The 21639-nt window shown below is 39.7% G+C and overlaps 2 protein-coding genes across 3 annotated transcripts in view; one reads left to right on the top strand and one right to left on the bottom strand.

Moving 5' to 3' along the window:
• Positions 1-21639, bottom strand: part of CRYBG1 (crystallin beta-gamma domain containing 1) — a 190718-nt gene that overhangs the window by 21327 nt on the left and 147752 nt on the right. For both annotated transcript variants that reach the window (XM_023650869.2, XM_070223624.1), the window contains 9 exons: positions 19432-19479; positions 19227-19345; positions 17373-17538; positions 14814-14953; positions 7281-7407; positions 5199-5234; positions 4078-4235; positions 3247-3373; positions 3006-3151 (listed from right to left, as the gene is read on the bottom strand). In XM_023650869.2, the coding sequence (XP_023506637.1) occupies positions 3006-3151; positions 3247-3373; positions 4078-4235; positions 5199-5234; positions 7281-7407; positions 14814-14953; positions 17373-17538; positions 19227-19345; positions 19432-19479 (1067 nt within the window). The remainder of the gene's footprint in view (positions 1-3005; positions 3152-3246; positions 3374-4077; positions 4236-5198; positions 5235-7280; positions 7408-14813; positions 14954-17372; positions 17539-19226; positions 19346-19431; positions 19480-21639) is intronic.
• The window catches only part of RTN4IP1 (reticulon 4 interacting protein 1), a 150368-nt gene that overhangs the window by 121382 nt on the left and 7347 nt on the right, over positions 1-21639 (top strand). The window lies entirely within an intron of this gene.

Raw genomic sequence — 21639 nt, 5'->3', positions numbered from 1 at the left:
TGGTACACCTATGATGCAAAGTCAACCTATAACTCAGACTTGAGACTCTTAAGAAGAAAATTCCTTACTGTCCTTGTTTAAACGTATTCTGTACACGTGAATCAACACTTCTCGGTTTGTAAGATTTGGGCGGGGGCGGGGGGAGGGGCAAAGGGAGGTGAGGACGAGTACTAGCAGGTTCCAGCTGGCGCAATCTCTGCGCGGACCTTAAGGGCAGCAGGGCAAACCGGCCCTTCCATGGAGGGTAGAGGAAAAGGAACTCAAAACAACAACACTTGTATTTTTTAAATCCAGTCTCTAGAAATATTTCATTTTGCTCTTAGTTTTAAAAAATTAGCCCAATTCCCCCTATTTGACAAGAAGACAGCCTAGAACCAGAACTGAGCAGCAGAGTGTGTTAAGGTGTTTCTTCGATGTTCCAACGAGAGACAGAAGGCAGTTCCTAGAACCAAGATTGCTGGATTCATGAGCATCCTTCCTGAAGGCGGTTCTCTGTTTCAGAGCTAATAATGAGGGTACCACCCAGAAATTTGTTACCTATGTGACAGTGGCACATCTCTACTTTCCTATGCCGCAAGGCCCCACTGCAATGCTCCCTCCTCCAAAGTCATCCCTGTGTCCAACCTGGAAATTAATCTCTCTCTGCTGTGGATTCCCAAAGCACTTAATCTCTGTGTCGTTTGTAGCAACAATTTTGTTTTATATAAATACTGTAACTTTTTTGAGGACATAATATAATGCTTTGCACATTATAGACCTCAATAAATATTTGTCAAATGATCAACTGAATGAAAAATGAGGAAGCAGCTGGCCCTGGTAAATACAGAAACCCTTCCACAACCGCAGAATTTGAAAGGAAGTGGTGCGGTGTGCGTATGTGTGTGTACACACCTCCCTTCAACTCTCCCCCAATATCAAAACTCAACTGTTTTAACCAGAAAAAAAAGCCTAAGCCAGGAACTGCACCTAGAAATGACTAAAAATAGAAACACATAAAAGAAACACTTTATAAAGGAAACTGACTTCAAGTAAACAAGGGCTGGGTGAAAGAGAAAGATTGGCTCCAGGGACAATAATTCTACCAGTGTTAACACATTCTCTACATAAATGCCCGAAGGGAATTCTACCCGGCATCCTTTTGCTTCCTCTGCTAGCATGCATGACTGGGCTCTGACTAATGGAACCAACACCTGGCGAGTATCAAAACGTACAACTGTTTCCCCAGACTGAGTCGGTCACTGCATTTTCCTTCTAAATAATTAACTTTAAAGGCAATCTAAAATACTATAGAGCCGCAGCAACATTTCAGATGACTTCTGCCATACCACACCTCTTGCCTATGGCGAATTCTAAAATGTTAGGGTTCTAGAACAGGACCCAGTAGAAGGCATTTCCTGCTAAGAACGGAAGACCCAGAAGTCACTGAAGTCATTCTGCCAAGGTGGTGCCACAAGCAACAACCTACACAAGAACTTAGTGAACATGACTAACAGTAAAACCATTACATGAAGACACATCTCAAATATCCAGGGCTACTGTGGGAGGCCCCATGAAATACAATAGAGTTGAGGTTAGAATGATTCAAAAAGCCTATGACATAAAAAACCTAACATTACACACTTTCAACAGAATTATGTCAAATGATTTCACAAAACCATTTAAGAATATCCTCACAACAAATTATAACTGACATCAGCCTAGATCCTAAGAATACTTGTGTAACTCCTTTTAATAGACATCTGGTATTACCCATCCAGTACCTGTACCCCCTCCTTCTGATGTTCCTGGCAAACTACTCACACTCACCCCAATCATATTTAAGCGGTCCTATGGGACTGACTCTGTATCTCAGCTCTGGGGCTGGGCACATAACGTAGGCACTGCCATGTCCTTGGCTACAGTGATGGGTTCAGACAGGTGCATGTGACCCAAGCCTACAGAATCAAAGTCAAGCCTGGAACTTTTGTGGGAAAGAGAAGCTCTTTCCACTGGAAGCAGTGAGATAGGAGAACAAAGCCAGATGATGCTGCCACAGGCCACCAGGTGGAGAGGGCCTGCCTAAAGTGAAGCCAACATAGAAAAACCCCAGTCAAGAGAAAGAGAGAGTCCAAGTGCTGATGACAGTGTCTGAAGCCCTGTATCCAGCCACGAATGAAGCAAAATCCTCTCCAGGACTTTTCAGCTTTGTAGGCCAATAAATTCCATTTTATCACTTATGACACTTCAGGTGGGCTTCCAGTCACTTGCATCCCAAAGTTTTGACTGATCATCTTTCAATAAGAATTTTAGCATTAATAAAGTCTTCAATTGCTAACTCCAGATGCACTGAAATAATTTTTTTTTTTTGAGGAAGATTAGCTCTGAGCTAACACCTATTGCCAATCCTCTTCTTTTTGCTGAGGAAGATTGGCCGTGAGCTAACATCTGTGCCCACCTCCCTCTACTTTCTATGTGGGACGCCTGCCACAGCATGGCTTGCCAAGTAGTGCCATGTCCGCAACCGGGATCCAAACTGGTGAACCCTGGGCCACTGAAGCAGAACGTGTGAACTTAACTGCTGCACCACCGGGCTGGCCCTGAAATAATTATTTTTATGTCAAAATAACAGTGAAGAAATATAGTGGAGCAGGAATAGGACCATAGGAAAATCAAATGGGACTTTGTCCCAATCTGAGGTCTCTAATGTTAGATAGCTGTTATATTTCGATTTCCATCGTAAGAAATTCATGAGATCTCTCCATGCAGAATGACAAGGGGAGTGGATCTGCAGATTTCTATCACGAAACCCAAAAACCCTATTCCAATATTATGTTACATGTGAAAAAATATAAGATTTTGAAAAGCAGTTATGAAAATATCATGGCACTAGGTATTAAATGACTGATTTAACCTTTAGTTGTTAATGTTTATTCATTGCGTGCCTCCTCTGTGTCAGAGACTCCATTAGTTTAACAAAAACCAAGGTAAAACCATGTCTAAAATCCCGATTGTGTTATTTTACTTACACGCCACTCAGTACATTAATAGACTGTGTCTTCGCTCCATATCCGGTCTCCTTTAAATTAGCAACAATTCCTAAAACATCAATGCTGGAACCTTTGGATCCAAAGTTTTTTTCACTGTACATTATCATGTGAGCATTTGAAAAATCCTATTGAGGAAAAAAAACATTCAAAATTCAAAGGCTGGCCATATTTATTTTCCAGGAAAGACCAAGTCTTAGCCATTAGCTTTTCTTTAACTTACACCTAATATAGGTCGCAAAGACTGCAGTTCTCCGTTGTAACCTCCCCAATCTTTCCAGTCCTTGTATTCTCCTTCTTCAAGCAAATATTGATGACCTGTGAATCCAGGCTTCTCATAAGCAACCCAACTACAATAGAAAGAACATGGAGGAGTAGTAATTTTCAGTGGTGGTAGAATTTTTCCAATGTATATTATCAGTTTCATTGACAAACACAGATATTTCTAAAGCTAGACATGGCCTCGTGCATTATGACTACTTGAATTCTTCTCTAAAACTTAAGATACTAACAGAATGGCCTCAAGAAAACAAACTAAGAAACATATATCAATGACCTGTAAAGGAGAGTCAGAGAATGTGTGTGTCTGTCTGTGTGTCTGTCTGTGTGTGTGTGACTTTAATAAGAACTGACTCAAAAGACTGGATGAACTTTCTTCAAATAGCAATTAAAGTATTACATATTTTTGGCTTTTACAAGACCACCTTCAGTGTATACTTCTAGAGGAAACATGTGAGATCTATCAGGTACAAAATATCATAAAAGATGGAAGGCAAACTAACAGTTCAATAGTTTGAAGCATAACATTAATAAACAAGATCGTAGGTTTGATCAACCTGGATGGGCCAATTTATCAGCCTTGCTCAGCCGACTGACCCCAAATCAGCCCCTCAAACTGCTGTGTCAAATCCAGGTCACAACTGGCAGAGGAGAACATGTTTAAAAGTCACTCTACCGCACAATCTGGAATGTTGACTTTGGGGAGTGGGGGAGACATGTTTATTACTTTATTAAAGGGGAAAAAAATCCTTCCAGGTTACTCCCACCTACTTACATGCCTCTCAGAACTTTCATGGATCCTACTGACGTCAGTGGCAAACGTTCATCTCCAGTCGTTTCTTCTGTTTTTCCTCCTTCCATGATAAAACTACACATTTCTGTTTCTAGTTCCATACATTTTCCTTCAAAGAAAGGCTTCTCATAAATAACTACCTGTAATAGAAATGAGATATACCAGTAATTTGTAAGAAGTTAAATATCTCAATAGCTAAACATTAAATCAGTCATTTAATAGCAAATTAAAATTTTCTAATCATGTTTTTTGTTTTTTTTTTTTTAAAAGATTGGAACCTGAGCTAACAACTGTTGCCAATCTTCTTTTTTTCTCTGCTTTTTTTCTCCCCAAATCCCCCAAGTACATAGTTGTATATTTTAGTTGTGGGTCCTTCTACTGGTGGTATGTGGGACGCCACCTCAATGTGGCCTGACGAACGGTGCCATGTCCGTGCCCAAGATCTGAACCGGCAAAACCCTGGGCCGCCGAAGCAGAGCACACGAACTTAACCACTCGGCCACGGGGCTGGCCCCCTAATCATATTTTTAAAAATTAACTAAATCACAGTACCTTATAATAGAATTTTAAACATCAGAATTTTTTCCCCTGATATGGTATAGTCCAAAGCCAAGGTTCAAAAGACAACTTATAAATAATTGGTTTTGGTTCAACATCTAGAACTGATATGTAGAATTTTGCTTGGGCCAAACTAAGGAACCAGAGGATTCTAAGCTGCTTTAATAATGAAACAAACTATAGATCAAACTGAGTGATGTGCGAAGTAGAAATAGCAGAAAGAACATTCTGGAGCAGGGAGAACTTGTCTTGAAAAAAAAAGTTTTTTCCTGGCTAACTGGCAGTTGGCTGTGCAATGGGTAAATACAGACACAAATTATAAACTTAACACAACAATGAACCTTTTGAGGCATGGCCTCACATACTGTTAGTGATGACTAGTGCCATTAGCATCATCTTCCAGCCTGACGGATGGCATGTGTAAACTGGGACAATTTCCTTTGGCTGAAGTTATGTTTTATGGAGGTTGATATGGAAAATCACACAAGTGCTATCTTCATGGAGATGAAATGGGAATAAAATTTTAAATAGATATGTATATTTACCTTAGGATCTGTCGGGAACTCAACTTTACGGCCACCCTGCAAAGAAAAATAACATAGTAAGAAAAATGGTTTTTCATTAATACATTACCATCTCCTATTACCCATGGCAGTTTATGGTAAGCCGTTGAACCTCACAGAGTGACTGCATTCCAGGCGGTTTTCATTTACGTTGCGACAGTTCTAAAATGACCAACAATGCAGAGGGAGACATAGGAAGACAGTGTAGAGCATGGTCTCACAGAGGTGGTCCATACGCTGAATCTGCGTGTTAGGTGTTTTTTTGTCCCAATAAGCTTTTTTTTTTTTAACTCAGAAAATCTTTCATAGATGTGCATATTTCTCACTTCTCCTAAAAGGCAGTCCTACGATGGGACATCTCTGGACCCAGATTCTCAGGCAGCAACCTTCCCCTTTGGCACTTAGTAACCCTTTACTAGCACTACAGTGCTGGGCTCATGCGCATTTTTTCATCTGTAGCATTTAGCAAGTTATCCTTTCTATTACTTCTACCCTCCAGCTGGGCCATTGCCTCCAGCCGCCTGTCTCCACCACTCCCTCAGTTCAAATCCCAGCCACCCTCACTCCCGTCTATTTGCTGCCTGGCCCCTGGAGGCATCTGATTTTCTAACCCTTGACTTACAACGCTGTTGAGTTCACGCAAGTTCACCATGTGACCTGGAGGACACTTGAAATAATAAGATAAACTGTCAGATAAAATTTAAAACTCCCGCAGGATGGGTCTATGGAGGGTTGTTATACTTTTATAATAAATTTTTTTTTAATCCAAAAAAACTCACTAAAATGAACCATAGAAAAGGTATTGTATAGAAATATTAAACAGGGTTAGAGTTAAAATCAGGAGAGGTCAAGTCAGAAGGATATTTTTCACCAATATATATTTAATAGCTTAAAAAAAGTGTAGTGCAGCCAAAGATGCTCAAATGAACTGTAATTATAAAGGCACGTGCCTGATTTTATCAACAAACCAGAGTTTATACAACTAAGTAAGTATCCTTTTCAAAAGTTTCCTTTTCAAATGCCATGAACGTCACAGTTTTGTAAGTTACCATTAAAAACTGCATTCAGAACCTGGGGCAATTCTTTCATACATTCACAAAACTAACAAAACTTTGTTCTTTGAAAGGGAATTTAATTTTAGAAAACAGCCCAAAACCATTTGCATTAAGGCCAGCAAACATGGAGGTAATTACACCGCAAGCTTTGGCAGGAGGGATAAAATTAAGATAAAGAATTATCTTCCTGACTTCCTAATTTGTTTCAGACTGATTCTAGAAGACAGTGAAAAGTGGAATTTCAAGAACATGTTTGTAACAGGAGCCTCACTCTTGCCACAGTTATTCAGTGAGTCCCTCCCACCATGCAGCACAGACGGTGCCCAACACGGGGGCCAAGACAGATGCAGCCTGGCTTAGGGTCTAGCAGAAGAAACAAAGGACAGGCAAAATACAGGGGTAGGGCAAAGCCTGGGGAGACAACACTCACATGGACATCCAGTCCCAATGCCCCCAAAGCTGCCACCCCGCCTAGCCTCCTGTCACTACAACTGGGCTGGCCCTCAGTGTGCCCTGCTCTTCCCCCAGCTCTGCCCTGGCTCATAAAGTGCATTCTCTGACACCTCCATCTAAAACAATCCCGCTCGGTTTTTAAGACCTAACTTGATTTATCGTGAAGCTCTCCTAAATAATTATGCCCCTTCTCCGTCGCATCACCGAGAAGGTGGACTCTATCTGACCTTCGTTCTGTTTTTCCACAAAGATTTAATTCCCCACTTTCTTCACTTCTTAAACCCACCCTGGGCTGAAGCTTCGTGCACACACCTGCTGCTCTGCTAGGTTGAGAATGCCCTGAAGGCAAAGGCCATGGGTAATCCACATTTGGTCATCCGTAGCATCTAGCGAGGTATACTTTCTATTATTTCTGTCTACAATAGGTCCCATCTGCTACACATTTGTGTTTCAGAAGTCTGCTTCATCGCTTCAAAGTCACATCGCCTAACTTATCAAAGTCAACCCGACAAAGAATCACTGACTCCAGGAACACTTTGTTAGATTCCATTTTTACCATTTTCAGAGGCCGCATGGATCCAATGTACGCTGCTTCTGTATCCCAGAAGGATAAGTCAGGGTATTCCCCAGGTTCCAGGATAAAAGGGATACCCTGAAATCCAGGTTCTTCATAAATCAGCCACCTAAATAAACACCAAGGAAAGAAGAAACAGAGACACTTCATCATTTATTGCAGTGGGACACAGCACCCCACTGACAAGAGAGGAAAAGAATGGGAAAGGATGTGGATCTGCACAAGGTACACTTACACTTAGATATCAGAGCAATGGTAGACTCAAGGAGGACTAAGCCATTATATGCACCCTTTCTTGATCTTTTACTTGTCTCCTTAGCTGGCATAGTCTACTTATTTCAATTTATATTATGAATTGCTTCAAAGTGTAAACATCTCTATCACTTCCAAGCAATAAAAGTAGTTATCTGGTTGCACCATATGTATTCAGAGAGGCCCTAGCTGGAGATCTCAAGCTTTGTTTTAAAAAGTTACATCTCACATGTAGCCAAAAAATAGGATGTTCTACCTAATCATTTGTCACAGTGACAAAAATTAACAACAGCTAACAAATCCCTAGAGCTTACAAGGAATGCCACCCAGAATTTCCTCCAATCCTCACAACAATGCTGAGAATACTATTGTCCCCATTTTACAGATGAAGTTATTAAGTAAAGGGCCCAGGGCCCCACACTGTAAGTACCAAATGCAGGGCTGCTCCAAGCCAATTCCAGAGCCAGGCTCCTAGTGATTTTTTCACAGCAATTTTTCTCATTCCAGGGAGTGCACTGAACTGAACTTACTCTTTTCACAATGACTCAGGATCATCATTGTGAGCATGACAACGCACAGTGGTGTCCTCGGGGGCTTCAAAGGTCTGTAAAGCTGCTTGTTCCCAGGCCCCACAGCTTTCTGCGTTCTTGGATCTGATTTTTATGGCTTTTTTAATACCGCACCCTTCTATCGGGCTTGTCAGCTGTCACTTCTGCTGTGGTCAGGGAACCAGCAGCCCCACCCTCATCTAATGTGATAGAAACCAGGAAACCAGAAAATCACGCCTGTTAGAACTGTGTCTAAAGACTCTGCAAAGTCTTGTCAATGTCTTCATTCCTAGGAGGGTTCTGGGAGGATGAGGTTGCTGGGGAAGCGACTTTTATATGAGAGAGGTGTTTATATACCTCCCTCATAAACAAATAGAGAATTCTTAGTGACCACTTATACTCTCCAAGTCTTTATCAGTCTTGCTAAAGTGTCCTAGCTGGGGTCCTCCACCATGTTCCCCGGAACACTGTGCCAAGAAGAGGATGACTGTAAATGAAATCTTTTACCAGCAAAATGGGTCTGATTCTCCCCTCTTTGCTTTGCTTTTGTTCCCAATTTTGGCCCAAGGGCACATTTATGGTGATGGTTTTTGTTAAGGATTCCCCTGAGTAAATCAGTAACTTCTTTCGACTCACTAATTATACAGGGATTTACAATCATAATTCCTACTGAAAACCTGTCTACACACAAAAGAATGTTGAGAGGCTCTGTGTGGTGTATGGATGGGGGATCAAAACTAATCTAGTATTAGAAGTCAGGGTAATAGTTACTGGGGCAGGGGGTGGGGGCACGACCAGGAGGAGGCAAGGTTCAGGGGGCTTTTGAGATACTGGTTGTGTTCTATTTCTCGATCTGGGTGAGGGTTACACTTGGAAAATTCACTCAGCTTACATACTTATGACTTGTGTACTTTTTCATACAAATATTGTATATACTTCAGTGAAAAATTAATTTAATGGAAAAAGAGGCTTATCTTCTAACTACCACAGCAATGCCGCTAAACCACAAGAAAACAGAGGCTGAGACTGGGCTCCGTTAAACTTCCTGACATTTAAAGCTTGACAGTTAAGGATGCATTTGCATATTTTTTGGAGCTTAAAGCTATCACAGGCACCCCACAAACTGATTTCATGCCCTAAGTAAATAATGACAGTTCATCATAAATTGTGCTAGTAAGCTAACAAGCCAAGGGCCTCGAAATCTGACTCGTCACAGGTGAACAGGCTGAATTTTTCATAAACACGATGGATGGCTCATAAACAAGTGAATCTAAGATTCTGAAATGATGCTCACCAAAGGACCCCTTCATTAAGTCTTTCCTTCTATAGTTTCAGATCTGAGGGGATTTAGTTATCTGATACCAAACATTTTACTTTCCTTGAAGCATGTGGTTTAGTCACACAACATTTAGAGAAGGAAGGTAATTTTGGGTAAAGGGGAATTTGTTAAAAAACTGAACCCATGAACTGATACATTTGAAAAGGCTGCTGAAGTGAGGGCACTTCCTCAGGGAGTGGGCGCTAAGGGCCTGCTGGGAGCTCAGACATCTATGAATGCAGCTGGACTTTGGAATTGGAAGACTCATATACAGAGCCTGATTCTTTTTTCCTAGATTCTATTTCATCAAGGTACATTATTCACAAGGCCATTAGGAGAGGGGGAAACTATCCTCAGGCAGTGTTATTTCAGGTTCTGAAAGCACTCTTTTATTTTCCTATGGACTGAGGTAATGGGCTTTTGCCTATAGTATGAATAAACAGCACGACTATAAAGTGGGAGCTTTTTAAAAAAGCAAACATAACAAATGTGCACATTCAAATGAATACTGCTGAAGTCATAACAATGGCCGTCTATATATTTATTAAAAAACATCTGTGTAATTATCTTTTAGAAATACTCTGAGTCACACAAGAAAAATCGGTCTTATCTTGTTTACTTGTTCTTAAACCAAAAAGAGAATTTCCAGCTGGATCCTCAGTCTTATTCTCCAGACATGGCTGCACATGAATGTTGGCTATTTATAGAAACCAAGTGGATATTCAGAAGATTAAATGTGAATGTGCCAACTTTGAGGTTATTCAGGCGATACAGGAACAGGTTAAATAATGTCATGAGGAAACACCGAGACAAATCCAGAATGTGGCACATTCTCTAAGACATCTGGCCTAAATTCTTCAAAAAGTCAGTGGCATGGGAAACAAAGATGGGGGCGGGGAGGGGGGGTCCTGTAGAAATTAAAAGAGACTTAAAGAGACGGAACAACCAAATATATTTATATGAACCTTGACTGGATCCTGATTAGAAAAAATCCATAAAAGTCATTCCTGAGATAATTGGGAAAATTTGGGCTATGGATTAGATATTATTATGGATGTATTGTTAATTTTCTTAGGTATGATGATGACAATTACATAGGAGAATGTCATTATAAAGAGATTCAGGCTTAAGTACATAGGAATGAAGGGTCATGTTATCTGCAACTTACTTTCAAGTGCTCAGAAAAAAAGATAAAGCAATTATGGCAAAATGTTAACAATTATTGAACCTAAGTGGAGGGTATATGGGTGTTATATGGGTATTCAATGAACTAGTCTACTTTTGTTGTCTGAACACTTTCATAATAAAAAGCTGGGCTCTGATATGGTATATGCCATAAGAAGATATACACAGTCAATATTATATAGCAATGGAAAATGATTAAAATACAGATACACTCATCAATAGCCAGCCCTGGTGGTCTAGTGGTTAAGATTTGTTGCTCTCACTGCCACAACCCGGGTTCATTTCCCGGTCAGTGAACCACACCACCCATCTGTCGGTTGTCATACTGTGGCAGTTGTGTGTGGCTGTGATTCTGAAAGCTACACCACTGGTAATTTAAATACCAGCAGGACCACCCATGGCGGACAGGTTTCAGCAGAGCTTCCAGACTTAAGACAGACTTGAAAGAAGGATTTGGCCACCCACCTCTGAAAAAATTGGCCGTAAAAACCCTGTGACTAGCAGTGGAACACCGGAAGGTGAGAGGATGACACAAAAAGACCGAGCAGGGTTCCACTCTGCTGTACACAGGCTCGCTAGGAGTCGGAATCAACTCCACGGCACTAACAACAAATACTCGCTAATATGGGTAATCTTAGAAACAACATAGAGAAAAAGGAGCAAGCCACAGAGAAGTTTGATAACATTTTATAAAGTTCAAAAACAAGCATAACTGAAATATTACAGGGATAGATACTATAGGGCTTAACTATAAAATAAGGGAATGAGAAAAACACACGACTCCAGAGAGGGGTCACAAGTGTGGAGGAGTCAGGGGGCTGGGACCAGGGTGGGCTACATGGGGTGCTGTAGCAGTGCTGGTAATGCTGAGGTCGTAAGTTGGGTGGTGGGTACGGGGGTTTGTTTTACGACCAGGCTTCATAATTCATATTTATATATACATATTCTGTATATATCAAATATTTCATAATAAAATTGATCAAAGAATATTTGGCTATTAAAAACCCTCCCTTGACTTCAGTACCTCTGCATGTTAGCACCTGTTCTGCTGGCAACGAATCCAACTTGAGCAAGTGACCAAAGCCTGTCGTCCTTGGTTAAATGATGGTGTTGGAACAGATGCTCTTTATGTTCCCTTTGAGGTTCTAAAATTCCTTGTTTTTGTTTATTAGCAATATACAAAGAAAAAGAAAAAAGATGTTCCCTCACCTCTTTGAGGATGCTGGCATTAGCTAGCTACTTAAAACAAAGATGTAAAAGCAAATTACATTCAATGGAATCTGAACAGCAAATTTAGTTGGAAATTACTCATTTCCCAAATAAGAATTTGATGGGTAATGCCCTTATTTTGTGTATGTGTACAAGAGCCTAATCCAGAGTGTCAGGCTCTGGAATAAATCTCCTAATGAACCTAAAATTGTGCCCTACACAGCAAAGACTTCTCTTACCCCAGCCCAGGGGCCTGGTGCACGAGCAGAAGCAAAACGAGCTCGGGTGCTTGTCATCAGCGGAATTCTCCCCACCCATCAAGACTCCCCTTGGAGATGTGTAAAAGTCCTAAAGACCTGGTCCCAAAGCTGACCAACCAAGTTCAATGAGCCCCAACTTTGAAGTAACATCCAAGGCAGCTTGCTTTCATCCTGACGGCAACAGAAATGAAGAGCCAGGAAAAAAAAAGTCCATTGCCAGGCCAGCCCATCATAAATTGTAAGCTATAACCAGTTTATAACTATCACCTATGAGACAAAGTTAAACTTCCTGCAAAGATAAGAAACATTATATAAGTGTAGCTCATTATGGTTCAATTCCAAGCCTGAGTCATGAAACCTTGCAGACAGTGAGATTAAAATATTATGGTAGGGGGCCGGCCCCGTGGCCAACTGGTTAAGTTCTCGGGCTCCGCTTTGGCGGCTCAGGGTTTCGCCAGTTAGAATCCTGGGCGTGGATATGGCACTGCTCATTAGGCCACGTTGAGGCGGTGTCCCACATACCACAACTAGGAAGGACCCACAACTAAAATATACAACTACGTACTTGGGGGAATTGGGGAGAAAAAGCAGGGAAAAAAAAAAGAAGATTGGCAACAGTTGTTAGCTCAGGTGCCAATCTTTAAAAAAATCTTTAAAAAAATATTATGGCAGACACCTATTTTCATTCTTTCCTTAGGAAAGTGATATTTCTCAACTTCAAGGAAAAAGATACATTGATTTCTCTGATGTGACAAAATTAAAGGCACTGAGAGATGATGACATTTCCTTTTGAAAAGATTCCTCCTTTTCTTCCCAGTCGCCAAGTCTAAAAGTGTCCGAGACTCAGACGGCTCCTTTGCTCTGGACTCTCACTCCCTTTGAGATCTCATCCAGCACGTGGGTTCAACACCTTCTCCAGGCAGGTGACTCCTAAGTTTCCACCTCCACCCTCACGACTGAACTCTGGTCTCACGTATCCCGTCACCTTCCCGACCCGTTACTTGAATGTGCAGGTGAGATTTTACTCTCCCTCTTAACCTGCTCCCCCAAGGTTTTCTCCATCCCAATAAATGCTGGAGTCCCAAACCCTGGACATTTCTCAGCCCCTCATACAACCTGTCAGCAAATGTTGTTGGTTCTACCTTCAAAATGTATCCAGAATCTGACCATTTTCCACCATTACTATCCCACTAAGCCACCAAAACCTCTTGCCTCTATAATTGCAATTGCCTCCTAACTGGTTTCTTTGCTTCCACCCTTACCTCCTTACAGTCTGTTTTCTTTTTAAATTTTTCCTTTGTTTGTTTTGCATGAAAAGATTCACCCTGAGCTAACATGTGTTGCCAATCTTCCTCTTTATTTTCCCCTCCCCAAAGCCCCAGTATATGGTTGTATATCCTAGTTGTAAGTCCTTCTAGTCCTTCTCTGGGAGCTGCCACCACAGCATGGTGATTGACAGAGGGTTGGTGTGGTTCCACGCCCGGGGAAGTGAACCCAGGCCGTTAAAGTGCTGAGCACCGAACTTTAACCACTAGGCAATCAGGGCTGGCTCATTACAGTCTGTTTTCTACATAGCCCTAGAGTGATCCTCCAATAATTTCCCATGCCACTTCAAGTAATCTAAAACCCCTTCCAACTCCTAAAAGGTCTGACATGAGCCCTCTCTCCCATCTCTGCCCTCCTAGCTCACTCTACTCCAGCTACCTTGACCTCCTACCTATTGCCCAAACATGCTCACAGGGTTTTGCAACCACTATACTTCCTGCCTGGGACACTCCCCCTGCCCCTCCTCCATGAGCTATCCCCAGGGCTGACTCTCTCACTTCCTGAACAAGTCTCTGCTTGAATGTCACCAGAGACTTTCCTGACCACTCTCTAAAACAGCACTCCCACTGTCCCTCTCTTTAATTTACGTTTCTGTTGTATTTACCATCTGACACATTACACATGTATAATGTGTAATGTGTCATGCGTAAACCATTAATAAAAACTTTTGAGCAGTCTCTGAATATATGAATATTTATAAACTACATATATAATCACTGAATAATAGTATGAATTTATTAGAAAACATACACCAAAATAAAATCTTAAAAGGAAGAGATTTAAAATAAAATATAAAGACGCTTCAGTGTTTTTTTCCCTGCATCTCCGCGGTCGTCTTGCACATCCAGCCTCAGGCTGTGCATTCTACTTCGGAGACCTCGATCTTCAGTTTTGCAGCCTGTACTTTCCATCCTAATTTCTCCCCTATCTGAGATACTCCCATTTCCTTCAAAATACTCCCGCAGTTTCCTGTGATTTGTGAAACCAATCTCCTAGGGGTTCTGGACAGCATTGTGTGAAAATGTTAAAGGAAGCAGCATGTGTGCTGGCCTCCATCCCACCTGAAATATCAGGGGCACATGCCTTGAATTACTTCCTTTGAATTACCCTGAAGTTATAATCTGTTACTCAGCTTTGAATGACTCAGGTTCCTCTGTGATAAGGAAATCTCTACATCAAATCTGCATTTTTTCCCTGCACTTCCTTCAAGAAATTGTTATTGTTTATAAGAGAGCTGAATCACAGTAACATAGATACAAAAAAGATCAGAATTTTATGTACCTTATTTTTATAAAAACCTTTTAGTCAATAATTACTTAACAGGACAACCAGTCAGAGATGGAACATCTTAAGTCCTCTTTCCAGTACTGTGCTCAAAAAAGCTTCATTAAAATTGTATTGGAAATAAAATACTTACGTGCCCCAGTGGACTTTAATGGAACAAGTCTTCTGCATTATACCAAACCCCTGCATTTCTTCAGTATCATCAAAGTAGGAATTTAGGAGTCCTAGCCCTTCTGGTTCAGTAAATAAGTCAATTTGACTAACTCTATAATCCTGAAAAACAGCAGCAACAACATATGTACGTATATAATAATCATTACACCATGTATTTAACTCTACAGCAAGCTCCTGGTTCTCTTCTTCAAATAGTTAAAATAAGCTTTAAATACAACCATACATTTCATAGAGCACCTGCCATTTTATCCTTCTCCTGTTTTCACCCATGACTTAATAATATGTGGTCTTTGGGGGGGCAGACACATTGCTTTAGTCACACATCTCAGTGTTACATTCAAGCAAAGAGCACCAGAAATGTATTTGATTAGAATTCTGGAGCATAGTTATTTCTCTCACCCTCACTGAAAAAAACTGCTCGGCTTTCCTTGGTGACAGGAGTGTCAGTTCCTTTGCTCTCCTGTGACCATCCAGTCCAGAGACTCGGTCTACAGAGGGGCTGTGCTTGGCGCCTTCCTCCGCTGCTGTTTTGTGCCCACAGTCCCCTGTGGTAACTCGCCTTGACTACGACTAAACCTCTAGGATGGTGGTTTCGTCTAAGTTGTAAAGGCAAAGGCACACGTTTACGGTGATTGACAGATCTCCACGCTTTGGTCGCTGTCCCACGCCCTGCATGTCCATGGTCCCTCAAACGCTCCTCCAAAGACTTGTGACTGAGTGCCTGAGTGCTAAGGGAAAGTTGACTGAGCCCCTTCTACGCTGCTGAGCTAGGTGACCTGAGGCACAGAAGGAACGATAACACTGGGTCAGTTCAAGGGAGGCTCTTCCAAACAGTGTCAAAGGGAACAAATTTAATGAACGAAAAAGGTGACCCCCTCGAATATGTTGTGACTTATGTTCAAGTCTCAAGAAACCATAAACACATCTGTAAAAACAAAAACATCATTCATAATGTATCAGGAGCCATAAAAGTGTTCCTACCCTTTAACATGACACCATTCAGAAAAATTGACCCCAGGCAAGTAAGTCAGAAAATTATAAATTATTAAATTCACAAAAATGTCCGTGCAGCATTATTTAAAAGAGTAGTAAAAAACTAGAAACCACCTGAAGTTCCACAGAAAGAAAGGTAAAATAAACAACAGCATGTCACATCAATGGAATAGGCTGCGCAGTTAAACCCCGAACCGTGTAATATCGTGAAAGCATTAAGTGCTTTAGGTCTGCCATTATCAGGAAGAACGGGAGGCCTCTTTCCCAGTGTGCTTCATGTCCCATACCCCACTTCCTGGATGCACCTGAATCCCCACCCCATAAGATTCTGGTCCCACCTCCAGGTGCAGATCATTAGCAGACGTTATCAATATGGGAGTGTGATCTTCAGGAAAATGGTATGGAGAGAGAAAAAGGATTGAGAACCACAGTTTTAAGCAAAAAAAAGGAAAACATTATATCGGTATCATGATTACAAATACAGAAAAAGCAGATTAGAATATGGCCAAGGAAGAGTAGAGAATTCAGCAAAATGACGGGAGGGTACTTCATCATAGGTGGGATTTGAAGGATGATATTTTTAAACATTGCTTTATTACCAATATTATGTGGGCAGTAAATAAAAACTGCAGGTAAATTATTCCACTAACCACGACATTTTTAAATGGGGTTATTCATGTCTTAGATAAGGTTTATCACATTATGTACTTAAAAACTACTAAGAGATAAATCATTTAGAATACCAATTATCATCTAAGTTATTCAAAAATGTTGACCTAGGAAACAGGTGTCATTTTCCTCTGCCAAAACTTGCTCCTCGTTCTTACTCATTCCCATTTTAGAACACTCCTTTTCTCCCTGTTGCACCCCAACGTCCATCTCTATTAGGGGTTTTAATTTTCCACTTGGAAGGTAGCTTCTACATTTTTAAAAGGTAAAGAATCATCAAATCCCAAGAGCCACAAAGAAACACTGATACAACTTCCTCGTCAATAAATAAGGAACCAAGAAATTTTCCCCAATCCATAAAGTGGCTTCAAATACCTAATTTTTTTAAACCCATATGAAACCTCAGAGTTGAACTACCAACTAAATTATTTTTGGATTATTTATTTTTCCAAAATAAAACTCGTGTTAGCCACTCAAGGTAATGAGAACTCACACAGCAACCAGAAAACTAAGTAAAAGAAAAATCTGTTCATACAGAACTCATCAAAACCAAGTTTAATATTAAGTAAAATATATTTGGAGATGGGAATGGGGGCCAGGAGTGAGAAATTTACCTTTAGGATATATTGGGAAAAAAATGGCCAACCAATTAGAATGTTTATTTTCTAATTCTTTTAAAGTGTACATATACAATTAAAGTATAGAAAATACAACCATAAAGCACCAAATATTTTTCCCAATCACTTATTTCATAAAATGAACGTTTCTCCAAAAAGAATCATTCCTGGCATTCAGTAAATATTTGCTGAATAAATTAAATTTTCCCTTATTAAAAGTGTACTAGTTTTAAACCTACCTGGACCACATGTCTGATGGAACCGATCACCACAGGCTGAGCAGACTCTGCCTTGTCGTTTCCTTCCAAAACATCCTCTATACCCCACAGACCAGAGAGTTCCAATTCTCCTTCTTCTAACGGGATGGAATGCCCTTCAAAATTTGGTTTCTCATATAAAATCCAACTAAGAATAAAACACAGCAAAACTATTAGCCAGTCTTAGTGAGAAAAGTTTTGATTACTCAAAAATTCTGGCTCAAAGCCACTATATATATTATAGATTAGTGACCAATTCTCTAGCAATTAAAATAGTATAAACTCCCCCTAAAACTAAAATTTTACTGGGCATAATTAAGCCTCTGATAGTTGAAGAACTCTAGCAGGATCTTAAAGAACTTTTGGCTATCAATATGAGTGTTATAGAGCTACTAATGTTTTATGGAACTGCCAGTTAGTGAAGACTTGAAAATGGTTAATACATCAGATAAATGGACTTTTCTGTAATTTTTTTTCTTATATGTATAGAAAACACTTCTCTTAGGAGGAGTTTAACTTGCATATTAGAGCCACATCAATGGATGTATTGATACAAAGGATGATACTCGTGTTACTGGAAAGCATGTTTTTCCAGTTTTATTGAGATACAATTGACACATAACATTGTATTAGTTTTAGGTGTACAACAGGATGATTTGATACTTGTATATATTGTGAAATGATCACCACAACACGTTTAGTTGACATCCATCACCTCACATAGTTACAAATTTTTTTCTTATGATGAGAACTTTCAAGACGTATCCTCTTAAGCGACTTTGAAATATACAATACAGCATTGTTAACTTTAGTCACCCAGAAGGCATTTTTAAAATATCCTTCCCAACAACATCAAACACTAAATAAAAACCTCATGTCAATATATACAGTGCTGCTCGTAAGCGCTTATGCTTTCAAGAGAGATGCCAACAAAAGTTGCAAAAGAAAGAAGCACTATTCTATTAAAAACAAAACTGTTACACAAAGCTTGTTTTTGGTGTAATTTCAGTCTTCAAATTTAAGAACAAAAGCTAATTCTATTTTTCTAATGAATATGTTGAGTATATAGAAAAGTATATTAAAATATCTAAAACCTAACAAGATGCCGCATATTGATCAAATTGAGAAGAAAAGCAAAGCTTACTAATTTTTTAAACCTTAAATGTCTACAGTCCTACCCTCTTTCTTTCAAGCAAGTTTATAAATAGGTAACAAAGTATTTATGCCCGGTAAGTGATTTTTTTACAACTGCTTTTCTTTATTCAACTTCCTGTGTATTTCCTCGAAGCAATTAAGCTGGTAGAATAATTTTTTCACCAGTTTCTTTACTTACTCAAAACCATCTGTTGTCGAAAAGTTGGAAAATAAATTTTAGGTTAGTCCTTCACTGAACTGTCATAAAAAATTTAGCAAAGATGTTTTTTCTTACAGAAGTTTTAAAATTCTATCCACATGACTAGCGCATGGCCTATCAACATTTCTAGTGCAATTCTTACCAACCTCACTGAAAATTCATAAACCAAAAGCATACTACGGACTCTGGTAGTCGTTAGTCCAAACCCATGTTATGTGGAGATATATGGGAAAAAGAAACCTGTACTGCTGCACTTTTCTGATTTTTCTAGCATAAACATGTGTCACTCCTATAATCAGAAACATGATTGAAAACCGTATTTCTTAGATATAAATTCCTTTTAATACTCACTGTGACTAGTATTTTCTGCCTTTCACATTGCTAAGGGCTTAATTTTAAATAAGTAGTAAACACCAAGAAGGTAATTTAAAAAGCGTAAAACACAGACCCTATAGGTCAGGGGCTCAAAGCGCCATTCTTACCATCCTCTGACGACTTTTACGAGGATGACGGGGGAGAGGCTCCAGGAGCTGCAATCCTGCACGTCACTGAAAACCTCGATGCACGCCTCAGAGACCTCGGGTTCACTAAATATCACCACCTGCGGGAAAACGAGAGGGGTGGCACGTGTCAGCACAGATTCCCAGACCAAATAAGATCTAGACTAGAAACAGAAAATAATCTTACCTTTCCAGGTCGGGGATTGATTTTATTTTGGACACTTCCTCTGAGTGTCTGTAACAAGATGAACAAAAACACAACAAATAATTACCCTTGTGGAACAGCCCTCTTTTCTCCTCCGTGATCCTTTAAAATGGCATTGCCTCAGAATTTATCAACTTTGAAACATGTCCGCTTGATCTATGCCAAAGATGTATGAAAGCTCTCTTTGAGTCTATACTATTAAGAGCTTTTTTTCCTCTAACTGAATTTGCCATTTCAATCTCTCCTCATTTAAATGTCTGGGATATTTCTATCCACCTAGAAACTCCAGGGCCCAAGAGTCAGACATATGTTTTACATCAGTTCACAGAACAAGAACTCAACTAAGAGATTATCATTCAATCTCAGTATAATCTCAATAAATAGAGAAATTAGAATGTATTAATCACTTATCTAGAATGAACTGAATCAATTTTATGTGTTCATGGACACATCTTATCTGAATCTATCAATATGTTTTTTCACAGTAACATCTACCATCACATAACAATGACTAGTCTAAATAAAAAAGTGCATAAGGTATATTTCAGAATGTACACTGCAAATGGTTTATTTAATCACTCCCTTTTTGATGGACAAAATACGTTTTTATATGGCTCCAAGACTAACCATTTTCAAGACCATCTGACAAGACCAGTAAAACCAGAAATGCATGAGATAATAAAAATAGTAATTATCCATGTAAAAATACTGTAAAACATCACTACTTTTAATGGTGACCAGGATGCCTATTCCAAGAACTGCCTTTGATCTGATGGCTCCTAAATCATACCAGATTGGAACATGCCGAAAGACCACAGACGGCCTTGGGGAGCATTATTAGAAACCAAAATGGTATATACTTATTTGTATACACACATTACGAGTAGATAAGCTGAAGAAAAAGCCTGACATTTAAAACAAAATGCAGTATAGTCAACAAAGTCCAAGACCTAAAGAAAATAAAAAAAAATTTTTTATAATCATAAAAAGGCCTAAAGAAAGTATAAAGCACTTTGTTTCTCCTTTTCACTCCACTTGGCTCGGTTTTTCAAGGGATTCCACTGGGAAATTGTATACGCTGTTGTCAGACTCATCACATTGTTGTCAAATAAGAGAAGCGCTCTAAGAATGATTAAAAAGAGAATAAGACCGTAATGAATGGGAAGCGGACCAGTGGAAATTTTGTGCTTGAGAGAAATACTTAAAAATCTTATGATTTCTGAGTACTACAGGCCAATTCCATTTTGTTTATATACAGCAGTGGTTCTCAAAGCGTGGTCCAGAAGCCCATGAAGGGTCTCCAAGACCCTTTCAGGGAGTCTATGAGGTCAAAACTATTTTCACAATAAGAAGAGGTTATTTGCCTTTTTCACTGTCCTTCTCTCACAAGTGTAGAGTGGAATTTTCCAGAGAGTCCATGACATGTGATGATATTATTGCTCTGATGGCTAAGGGAATATGCACTTGTGTATTGTTTTAAATTTTCTCAGTGTTAATTTCTAACATAACACATTCCAATAGGCATAACCCATATGAACAAAAGCTCTTTGGGGTCCTCAAGGATTTTTAAATATAAAAGTGTCCTCAAACCAAAAAGTTTGAAAACTTTTTAAAAGAGCGATCTGAGCCTCAACTGGAAACCCAACTATACATTTTGAAAGAGCTTCCAAAATGACATCTTATGACAGGCTTGTAGCAAAAGTCAATACAACGAATTAAAACACACTGCAATGCTTTGTACAAATGAGGAAGGGTGCAGAGATTTTCTGCCTGGATAAACCATGTTGGATGATGGTTTACACCTGCCAGATAGTCTGGTTCATGGAGTGGTCAGTAGGAATAGAGAGGCCTACTCCTGTTTCTGGGCTTAGCTGAGCTGACCTCTAAGCTTATATTCTGCCTTCCTCTTTCATTGTCCTCCCTCAACTTGAGTATCAAGCTTGGTAACAGAAAGGCACAAATTCACATTAAAAACCAAGTCAAGAAAACAACTTCTAGCAGTCAGATAAAAGAAGATGGAGAAATCATAATTGTTTCTCAAATCACATTTTGCTGACCTCTCCACAATATTAAAGGAAAGATCCAATGGAGACCAGAATTCTTTACTCCCCAACAGCTCTGCAGGGAAAAATATTTCCCTGATGAACACTAATTCCAAATTAAGAGAAAATACTTTCTCAACTGCATGAG

Source organism: Equus caballus, chromosome 10 (assembly GCF_041296265.1).
Source record: "Equus caballus isolate H_3958 breed thoroughbred chromosome 10, TB-T2T, whole genome shotgun sequence".
Lineage (NCBI taxonomy): Eukaryota > Metazoa > Chordata > Mammalia > Perissodactyla > Equidae > Equus > Equus caballus.
This window is presented reverse-complemented; position numbering and strand designations above follow the sequence as displayed.